The 10,737-nt window shown below is 42.9% G+C and overlaps 2 protein-coding genes across 2 annotated transcripts in view; one reads left to right on the top strand and one right to left on the bottom strand.

Annotated features, from left to right (window-relative positions):
* Arf4 (ADP ribosylation factor 4) overlaps positions 1-1,178 on the top strand; it is a 14,681-nt gene extending 13,503 nt beyond the window's left edge. The window contains exon 6 of the mRNA XM_005348692.2: positions 228-1,178. Within this exon, the coding sequence (XP_005348749.1) occupies positions 228-314 (87 nt within the window). The 3' untranslated portion in view covers positions 315-1,178. The remainder of the gene's footprint in view (positions 1-227) is intronic.
* Positions 1,179-3,218: 2,040 nt separating this feature from the next.
* Positions 3,219-8,997, bottom strand: Pde12 (phosphodiesterase 12). Its single transcript, XM_005348691.2, has 3 exons — positions 7,575-8,997; positions 5,951-6,029; positions 3,219-5,325 (listed from the first exon to the last, which is right to left on the bottom strand). The coding sequence occupies exons 1-3, from the start codon at positions 8,988-8,990 to the stop codon at positions 4,883-4,885; spliced, it is 1,938 nt and encodes a 645-aa protein (XP_005348748.2). The 5' UTR covers positions 8,991-8,997; the 3' UTR covers positions 3,219-4,882.
* Between the last annotated feature and the right edge of the window lie 1,740 nt (positions 8,998-10,737).

The raw sequence follows: 10,737 nt of genomic DNA, 5'->3' as shown, positions 1-10,737 counted from the left end.
GTAAGACCAGGCTGGTCTCGAACTCACAGAGATCCGCCTGCCTCTGCCTCCCAAGTGCTGGGATTAAAGGCGTGCGCCACCATCGCCCGGCTCGTTTCCATTTTTTATGCTTATAATGTCTTAGTAGTGCCCTTGGCCATTTATGGGGAGGATTTAATATTTTCTGTTTAAAAATGAAAGTAGGTATTATCTTGCTAATCAAGTATTTTCTTGTCCTTTCTTTACAGTGGTATGTTCAAGCCACTTGTGCTACACAAGGAACTGGTCTGTATGAGGGACTCGATTGGCTGTCAAATGAACTTTCAAAACGTTAAATGAACCTGGATATCCAACCAAGGACATGTTTGATAGAATTGGTCTAGACTTGTTACAACAAAATTAGTTTGCATCTTGGTTATTAAAGAATATCTGAGACAGGTTTGGGCAGAATATTACAGCATTTAAAACTTACTTTGTTGCCAATTATTGTTTACCAAGCACAATGTTGCTGTTTAGCAATATGCTTGGGTGTAAGAGAAATTCTCCTTGGGAAAAAAAGTATCCACTATTATACTTCCCTGAAGCCTAAATGCCTGGACGTCCAGCTATTGTGACACCTTTAAACAAATCTGTTTTGAGTGTTTTTTGAGCCCACACCAATAATGTTATAAAGTTATTCCCTTGGTACTTTACTGACACCTTGATCATTCCTAGGACAGTCTGCTGATGTAACAATGTAGCATTCCATTTGTATTTATTTCTGCCCCTTACCAAAAAAGATTTTTCTAATACTGCTTGTACCAGCCAGGGAAGTGCTCCAAAACACTATTGAGTTTTCTTGGACTGAGGATGCCCCACCACCAGCAGCCATTAATGACTCCTGGCTTCCATCAGCCAACTTACCTCGTTCATGTGGTCTGCATTTGATAGCTAATTCTGTGCTGGTTGCAAAGAGTTCATATTGAGATAACTTTTAATATTCAGCAGATTGTCTTCCTTTATATTGTTACCTTTTTTATGTTGCATGTTGCTTTTGGAATCAGCCTGACTCTTTGCCCAGTATATGATAGTTCTGCTGATATTTTACTGTTTATTGATGAACCTATCTTCATAAAGAATTTTTTGAAAACTCATGAAATTCAGTGAATAAGTTTTCTTCATAACCCATTTGAAATTATTCCTAATAAAATGATAAAAAATGTGATTGTGTGTTCTTTTCAGTCTTTGGAATATTTGAAACTGATTTCCTTACAAGGCAAGGTTGATTTTTGCATATTTTACATGATATGGCCAATAATATAAGTCCCAGGGAGTTTACTTATGGTTTAAGTTGGCAGTAAACTTAACCATGGTTTATTAAGTGCATCAAAGTAATGTACTACTTTTTTTCTAGGAGAATATAATTTAAAGCTGTAAAGTTCAAACAACAGATCAATAGTAAAAAGTTGTCCTAATTTAACTCCAGAAGTAGGGTATGAAGCTCTCAGTTGGTGGAGTACTTGACTTGTATGCAGTTTATGGGACATGGTACTGGGAACCATAGACATGACATGCATGTCTGACAGGCATGTCAGAAATTGTCATTGTCTCCTTAGTGAGTTTGAAGCCAGACTAGGAAACATAAGACCTTTCTCAAAAAAAGTAAAGTAACAAGTGGTGTCCGTACATTTGGCAGCTAACATTGGGTGGAATACATAGCTGTAAGTGATGCTACTCTAGAGAACAGGCTGCAGGCACTTTGTAACTTAGCATTTCACGATTTCAAAGCTGTATGCAACTTAACGTGTTAAGGTGACAACAGTGGTACATGTCATAACTATTCTACTTAGAGTGGATTGTTCTCTATTTAATGCCTCCTTTTATAAACTGCTTTTTATGATTCTTAGAGCTTTATATAAACTCAAGAATCAAAATTTTTGCTGTTTTATTTTGACAGTCTTCTCTAACAATCCTGCCTATTATGGAACTTGCTTTGTAGACCAGGCTGGTCTCAAATTCACAGAGATCCACCTGCCTCTGCCTCCGTACTGCTGGGATTAAAGATGTGTGCCACTGTGCCCGGCTTCAAAACTTTATTTCTATACTTGTAAAATGTGTATTTTAAAAGTTTTGATAACTAAATTTAGCAAAATAAATTGAAACTAAGCAGTTTATAAATATCTGAAGTAGGTTACTGGAATAAAGTATTCATTTGGTCTACTTCATTTGTTGTGATTGAAACTTCCTTATTTCTTGTTAGAGAAAACTAAAATACAGTACAGTATATTTTATGGCGTATAAAGTAGAAAATATGAAACTTCATAAGTTATAGTAACTTTTTAAAATAGTTTGAACCTTTTATAATTACACGTAATTTATCATACTCAAATTATATTTATCTCATTTTCTCAGTAATTACTATTATACATTCTTGCTATCTACTAATCTGGATTTAAAGTGGTCCCATTTAAAAGTAAGTTCTCTGAAATTGCTGAAGTTAAAAAATAGCCTTTTGTTGTGAACATCTTAGTTTTTTACCATAATTTTCATTTACACTCAAGGTTGTATTTTTGAACTTGGATTTTTATACTTTTCTTTAAAGGAAGCACCTTTCCACTTGGCACAAACACATAAAAAAGTAGCAGTTGGTGAAGTAGGCTCTGAAAAAGGGTTTGGTAAACTACTGAGAGTAAAGTATGTTTATGACTGTAACAACTTCAATTCAGAAGTTAAAACTGCGTCATTAGAGTATCACTTCATATTAACTAGGATGACTGTTTTAAAAATGGGAGTAAGAGCCTGGCGGTGACACACCTATAAACCCAGCACTCAGGAGACAGAGGCAAGTTTAAATCTGAGTTTGAGGACGGTTGGGTCCAGGGCAGCCAGGGCTACAGAGAAAAAGGCTGTCTTGGTGGGTTTGGGAAAAATTAGTGGTGGAATTAAGGTTGAGAGGATGTAGGGAAAACGAAGCCTCTGCACTACAGTGAGCGAGTGTATGAGACAGTGCTGCCATGGCAAGAAAGCCTGGCAGTATTCCAGAAAGCTAAAGAGAATTACGACCCTGCAATTTACTCTGAAATACAAACTCAAAAGAACTGAAAGCAGATGTTTTGGGTTGGTGTATAGCTGAGTGGTAGAGTATTTGCCTAACAGGATGTGATTCCCCAGCACTGCCAAAAAGGATGTTAAACCAAAAACTTGGGCACAAATACCCATAGTACTAGACACAAGAGCAAAGAGACAGTCCAGATGTTCAGATAAGCAAGATGTATTATCCATGCAGTAGAAAATGCTCAGCTGTAAAAAAAGATGAAGTGTTGGTACATACTGTAACATGGATTAACCTGGAAAAACATACAAGTGAATAAAGCCAAAACACTGTAGTCAGAAATGGCCTTCTTTTGACGAATGACTGACTGTAGTGTCTGTTATGGGGACAACTGCATAAGAGTTATATTCACAGAATAACATGCTCTAAAATGGTCACTTTTCTTCAGCAAGAACTTATGACATAAATGTGCTTCACCACAAGTTGCTAGATTTCCCATATTTATTAAAATCAAATGTACTAAAAATTCCAAAAGTAGTAGAAAAATTCAGTCACAAAGATAGCTTAAACACTTCTGATTAACACCTTGTATTAATTTGTAAGTACAAATAAATCCAGGTATGATATTTATAGAATTTTTGTAGTGCTCCCTATCTTTGCACTCCAGTCGTCCTGACATCTGTATGCTGGAGATTTGACTAAGTCAAATCTTTTTATACCTTATTATCTGTAAGTCTATAAAATTTATTTCAGATACTGGGAAAAGCCCACTGTTCCCTTTTTCTATTTATGTAGCCCAAACTGACCTTGAATTGTATAACCCAGACTAGCATTGAACTCAAAGCAGCCCTACCTCAGACTCCTGAGTGCTATAATAAAGCATCCCTTTTTCTTGCTTATAAAAAATTACCGCCGGGCGGTGGTGGCGCACGCCTTTAATCCCAGCACTCGGGAGGCAGAGGCAGATGGATCTCTGTGAGTTCGAGGCCAGCCTGGTCTACAAGAGCTAGTTCCAGGACAGGAACCAAAAGCTACGGAGAAACCCTGTCTCTAAAAATAAAAAAATAAAAAATTACCATTTTGAAAATGCTCGATGGTTTAAGTATAATTTGAAGCCCCAATCAGAAGTTTCTCATAAAATAATTGTGCACTATTCTTTCATGTCATATGGTCAAGTACCCTGTGTGTTGAGGAAGAGTGAAGACAAGGGGATCAGGCTGTGTCGCTGCTCCCTGGGAACACTGTTAAAATGGTCTGAACTGTGAATGAGAACAAAAATTACGCACATTTGTGCCACCATATGCCCACTAAAAAACGCTAGAAATAAGAAAAGGAAAATACCCTGCTAACTGAAAATGAAGAAGCTATAAAAATTGGTAATGGTATATTTTAATCTTTTGTTAAAGCTCCAAATTATAATAACGTCACCAAATTGAGGTAGTGATAGACTAATGGATTCCATGTCTCTCTGAAGTATTTCACCTTTTACTTGCATGTCCCCCTCTAATTATATGAACATAATTCAATGTAAAGTGTTATGAAAGAAATTGAGATTATTCAAATATCAAATTAAAAATCTTAATTGCCAGCTTAAAAAAACCTATAAGCTGTACACAATAGTTCATTTTTTCTTGCTAGTCATAAATGTTTTCCTCCAAATGTAGGAAATTAAAAAAAGAGGATAAAGATATATGATGCAAACATTATGAACTGGTATGTAACAAAGCCACCTGGAACATACATAACTAGTAGGGAATGACCATAATAAAGTTAGTGTCTAGACGTCCTCTGAAGATTTTTATATATGAGCGCTGATTCATATTAAATTTTCTGAAAAGTAACTCGCTTCCTTTTCACTCAATGCAGCAAAACCTACTTCCATTTTAAATCACAAACCAGTGCTATGTGATCAGAAGGGTGAGAAACACTAGGTAAGGCCTGATGGGTGGTAACCTCTTCATGACTAGGTAACGGAATCACCTGTTCAACCTCGAAAGCATTTAAGTCAATGAAAATGTAATCTAGACATCCGTGAAAGCCACCAACGTAATTGGTGTAAGCAGGTTCTCCACAAGCGCTTTTCAGTTTGAAAAGGTGTGTGAGAGACATATTGCATCTTTCCTCTTCCCCATTGGAAGCCCAGTCTTCATGATCCTCCAGAATGCTGCCATTGATGACAAAATGATACAATCCTGTAGATGGTGTACTATTAAAGTCTCCACAAAATATAACTGGTAGGCCAGGATACAGGTCACATGAAACATGTCTAATGTGAGCCAAGGCTACTGCCATTTGAATGAGACGAATGTATCCACCTACAAACAAACAAAATTAATGTAAGTACTTTTTAAAGCCCTCTCACAAATTATGGTACCTAAGTAACATTCACTATGTATATGTATGTGCATATAAACACATTTTTACATTGTCTGTGTAGAGGTCAGAGGACAATGGGGTGTGTGTGCCTCGGTGTCTGTAGAGGTCAGAGGACAATGGGGGGGGGGTGTGCCTCGGTGTCTGTGTGGAGGTCAAAGGACAATTTACATTGAGTTGGTTCTCTTTCCACTGCATGGGTTCCTGGTATTGAACTCAGGCCATCAGGCTTGATGGAAGCACCGTTACCAGCTAAGCCACCTGGGTCCAAGACATTTCTGTAAAATAGCTTTAGCAGCTTTAAATAAACACCTACAGCATCTGAGTGACATTCAGAACGTATGTTTGTATAGGGCTGGGGTGGTGGTGCATACCTGGAATCTCAGCTCTGAGGAGGCTGAGGCGGAAAGGTTTCAAGTTCTAGGCAAACATACATTTCAAAGTTCTATCAAAAAAAATCAACTAAAAGCAAGATATATATGTACATCTGTGTGTGTGTGTGTGTGTGTCTGTGTGTGTAAAACAGCTTCAATAACTTAGTCACTTATAAAACTAAATAAAACTTACCATTTGGGTGCCAGTAGAGATGGGTATTAGCAACACATATCTTTTTAGAAGAGTCCTTTGTAGACTGAAGAACTGAAATCTACAATAGAAAACATCAGGAGTTCAGTTGGTGTTTGCCCACCTCCTGAAAACTTCTTGGATTTTGTTGCTTGAGACAGTTTCTCACCAATAGTCCTAGCTGTCCTGGAACACACTATGTAAACTAGAGTGGCCTCAAAACTCATAGAAATCCAACTGCCTCTTCCTCCAAAGTGCTGGGATTAAGGGCAAGTGCCACAACATCCCACCCTACAGAAAGAAGGTTTTGTTCTTAAAATTATAGACTGAGCTGCTTTATTTCACAGTCCCTTGAAAACTAAGCATTTTAAAAATCTGATCTTGCATGTTTTAAGGTATGCTAACATGAGAAAAGTTAATAACGTTTTAGTAACCATCCAGTATATATAACCATTAGAAAAACACACTTTAGTTGAAAATTAAGACTGGATGCTGTTTTCAAGCGTGACAGCACATGCCCCTGGAGTCAGGCAGGTCTTTGAACAGTCTAGCGTTTGCAGTGCTAAGCCGTGGAGCAAGACACTCTTCAGTGTTAAATAAAATGGCAAAGCAACCGTATCACCTACCTCATAGATGTGTGCATTCAATTAAACGAATTTACACACAAGTGTACAGAACACAATAGTGCTTAAAAACAGGTAGATATTTGTTTTACTCAGAATACAATCTCTCTTACCTAAATGCTTTGGACCAAAAAACAATAATTTAATCCTAACACTTGGGAGACAAAGGCAGGTGAATCTCAGCACCAGCCTAGCCTACATAGCCAGTTCTAGGGCATCCACAGCTACTCAGTGAGACCATGCCTCAAAATACCAACAAAAACAAACAGGTCGGGCGGTGGTGGCACACGCCTTAAATCCCAGCACGCCTTTAATCGAGAGGCACACGCAGGCGGATCTCTGTGAGTTCGAGACCAGCCTGGTCTACAAGAGCTAGTTCCTGGACAGGCTCCAAAACCACAGAGAAACCCTGTCTCGAAAAACCAAAAAAGAGAAAACAAAACAAAACAACAACAAAAAAACCCCAAACAACAGGCAAAAAATAACAAAGAGTTTTAAGCTAAGAAGCAGTTCACACCCTGAACAACAAAGCTAGCTAGCTAGCCTAGTCAACTGGCTAAGAATCCCAGAGTAAGCGCATTTGAATATCTTCTCATGTATGAAATAATAGTATCTGTAAAACAAACCAAAAAGTCAATGATTTCTTTTACATACTAGGTTAACAATAGTTGTGAAACAGGTCTTAAAACAAGAGGCACTTATACTTGTAACCGCTTTAAAGCGCGCTACAAGTGCTTGGCACTTTCCGACCATGACTGCATTTCGTCCCTATCTACCTGGATCGTGAGCACTAAGACTGCTCTGTTCATCTTGTTCAAGGCGCCCTGCGTCGGCGTTAGATACACTAGAGGAGTTTAGTATGTGCTGGATTAATGAACAAGCTACACTGTAGAAGACGCTAGGGCAAGCATACTGAAAGAAATGCGATCTAGACAGTACCACCATCCCTCCACTCCGAAGGCCCCGAACCATGGGTGAGTATGAAAAAGGCAGAGCTACTTGACCTGAAGGACGGACGATCTCTGGAGTACTTTCTCCTGCGCTAGCGGGTTCAAAGCTAGTTTCTCCAGCAGGTCCTTGTGCAGCGGGTCCGACTCCAAGGCTTCTTGAAAAGAAATGTCGTGTTGGCTAAGGAGGTTGAACTTGGACTTCCGGTAGAAAGTGGCCAGGCCTTCGTGCTGTTTGATCCGGAACACGCCCTCCAGGCCGAAGGCCTCCAGGGCCGGGACCAAGCTGTCGGAGAACACCTCGCGGTCCACCTCCTGCAAACAGATGAGGTCTGCGTTGTAGCCCGTGAGCTCCTTCTGGATGAGGTTCTGGCGGTAGTCAAGCTCCAGCGCGTAGGGCGCACAGTACGGGTAGAGGACGGTCCGGGAGAACTCGGTCTGGGCGTAAGTGTCTGCCAGGATGTTGTAGGAGACGGTCCGGATGATGGAGTCCTCCGGCACCTTCTTGGTGTACAGATGCCGATGGTCAAACGTGCAGGTGCCGGGCCCGGCCTCCACGGGACACACGCTCTCCAGCTCGCGGCTTGGCCCGAAGCGCTGCCCATTGCCCGGCGTGCAGTGAAGCTTGAGCCGCAGCCCGATGTCCGCGTTGCACGGGGTGTACACGCGCTCGGCCACACCCGTCTCGGTCCAAGCTGAAGACGGCCCGGGGCGCGACGACGACTCGGCGGGCTCGGCCGCACCGGGCTTGACCTCCTTGTACCAGCGGAACACGGAGCTGGCGGAATCCCCAAACTCCAGGCTGAGCTTGGGACACACCGGGAAGCCGGCCATGATGTAACGCGGCAGCTGCAGCTCGGTGAAGGCGGGCGGGTTGCGCTCTACCTTGTACTTGACGTCGCCGATCTGCAGCACCGCGCCGTCCTGCCAGGCATCCACGTTGAGCACGTCGTCCGCCACGGCTTCCTCGCGGTAGTACAGCTTCACCACAGGCTCGCAGGCCGCGGCCGGTTCCGGAGCGCAGGCCTCGCCGCCGCCCGACTGCGCTCGGTTCTTCCGGTTCTTCTTGGCGGCCGCCGCCTTAGCGTGGCCCTTGAGGGCGTTGGTAGCGATCCGGCTGAGGGCCCGGCCCAGGGGCTCGCTCTGGTCGCGCTGCATGTTCTTGTGGCTGCCGTCGGCCAGCGCGAACGACAGGCTGAGCTTGGGCTCCGAGGGCACGCAGCGCACCACCGCCCGCTCCATGGCGCACGCCGCCTGCTCGCTCGCCGCCTCGGCCCGGCTGCGCTGCTCCACCACCGACCGGACCCCACGCAGCGCGGCGCGGCCCGGAAGCCTCCACATGAACCTAGCGGCCGACGGGACTCGAGAGCCAGAGTCGCTTGCCGGTGAGCCCGCGCAGAGGTGCGGCAGCAACCGGCTCCTGCCCCATTCAGAACGGGGACTTCCGGTCGACGGCGGGCGAAGGAAGCTCATGGGGTTCCCGACGCGCACTTTCGCCACACTCACTTACGGGCTCGTTTCTGGCAGAGCCACCTGTGTCTCGAAGGACGTGCCTTGGTGTGTGTGGTGTAGTGTGTTCAACGCGGTTTAAATACAAAGAGAGGAGGAAGTGTAAAGGCGCCGGGGGTTAGGGTGGGTACCAAATCCCGAGTTTTGTCGAAAGTGCGGGCTTCCAGAACCGGAAGTGATTGGGCAGTGTCGTCACGCCTTGGTCTCACGGCGATACTAGGCTTTCTGTCACTTGGCAAAGCACGGGCCTGAGAGTGTGAATTGTGGGAACCTACCAGGATTGCAACAGTTCTCACAGTTTGACCTCCCTGCCCCCTGATTTTCGAATTTCGAGGTGTAGCGGGTGGAATGAAGCTCCGCCCGGTCCCTTACCTATGCTGTCAGCACTGAAAGCACACGGTTTACTTAAGCCTCACGTTGTTGTTTTTGAGGTAGGTCTCCAATCCGTCGCTTAGAATTGCGGAACGGGGAAAGACTAGGTCAAAGCCGCACAACATAGGAAGTTGTCTGGGAGTCCCGACAAGTTACTAAACTGTTACTAAGTTGTAAAGAGTTTGGGAGGCCTTGTCTTTGTAGGATTGCAAGATTTAGCAAATAAAAATACATGGCTCAGGCCGGGCGGTGGTGGCGCATGCCTTTAATCCCAGCACTCGGGAGGCAGAGGCAGGCGGATCTCTGAGTTCGAGATATCCGAGTTAGAGCTAGTTCCAGGGCAGGCTCCAAAACCACAGAGAAACCCTGTCTCGAAAAACCAAAAAATAAAAAAATAAAAAAAATTAAAAAAAATACATGGCTCAGGTAAAACTTAGAGAATTTTTTAAAAACGAAAATGCTTAATTCCTCCCCGTATTACTTTATCCGAAGTTTAAATTTAGCTGAGAGTTTTCTTCCAATTTTTATTTCTTTCAAAACTCTTAAAGAATGAATGATCTTGACATATTTGTAGACCAAAACGAAGCCCTGCCTGGCCAGGACAGTGAACCCAGGGGACATTAGCGTGTAAGAAAGACTCATCGATGGTACTGACTCAGATTGTCAGGTCTGACATCAAGCGCTTCTACCCACTGGGCCATTTTGCTTGCCTACACCTTCTTTTGTTTTCATGGTCTTGTATTTTTCCAAGAATTATTAGGAAGTGTCAGATTTCGGAGAAAGATTGTTTGTAAATCACAAGCTTGAAAGGAGTGAGTAAATGCCATGTCTGAGGCTTTATTTTATGAGATCAATTTATAGCTCTATCTATAAATTCTGTAATTGAAACTTGAAATTGAGAGACTGGGCAGTAATATTTAGGTAATGCATATGGGGAGGTGAGGAGAATAGGAAGAACTTTATTCACCTAGTCTCAACCCAGGTCAAGAAACAAGCTAAGGATGTAGCTCAGTGGAAGAGTTTTAAAAAGTCCACACAGAAAGACAAGCCTACACTGCTGCAGAAACAGCGTACTTAGTAAAGTGTTTTGTCATACAAGAATGACGATGTAAGTTTGATCCCCAGAACCCAGGTGAAGATGCTTGGCACAGTGATATATGCTTATGATCCCATCTCTGGGAATGCAAAAAACAGGTGGAGATTTAGGGCTACTGGCCAGTAAGTCTAGCCTGATTACAAGTTCCAGGCTAATGAGAGACTGAGTTTCAAAAAACAAGGTGGGGTTGTGCCTCTACACACTGCATCTTCACTCCCCCATACACACAACACACGTGCCCAC

This window comes from Microtus ochrogaster, chromosome 6, assembly GCF_000317375.1.
Source record: "Microtus ochrogaster isolate Prairie Vole_2 chromosome 6, MicOch1.0, whole genome shotgun sequence".
Classification (NCBI taxonomy): domain Eukaryota; kingdom Metazoa; phylum Chordata; class Mammalia; order Rodentia; family Cricetidae; genus Microtus; species Microtus ochrogaster.
This window is presented reverse-complemented; position numbering and strand designations above follow the sequence as displayed.

Bases quoted from the DNA above. Each gene is read 5' to 3' on its own strand.
- Pde12 (XM_005348691.2), bottom strand. From the start codon at position 8,990: ATGAGCTTCCTTCGCCCGCCGTCGACCGGAAGTCCCCGTTCTGAATGG. The intron at 6,030-7,574 runs GTCAAGTAGCTC...TTTCTATTGTAG, and splicing joins AGAGATCGTCCGTCCTTCAG to ATTTCAGTTCTTCAGTCTAC. The intron at 5,326-5,950 runs GTAAGTTTTATT...GTTTGTTTGTAG, and splicing joins TCTCTACTGGCACCCAAATG to GTGGATACATTCGTCTCATT.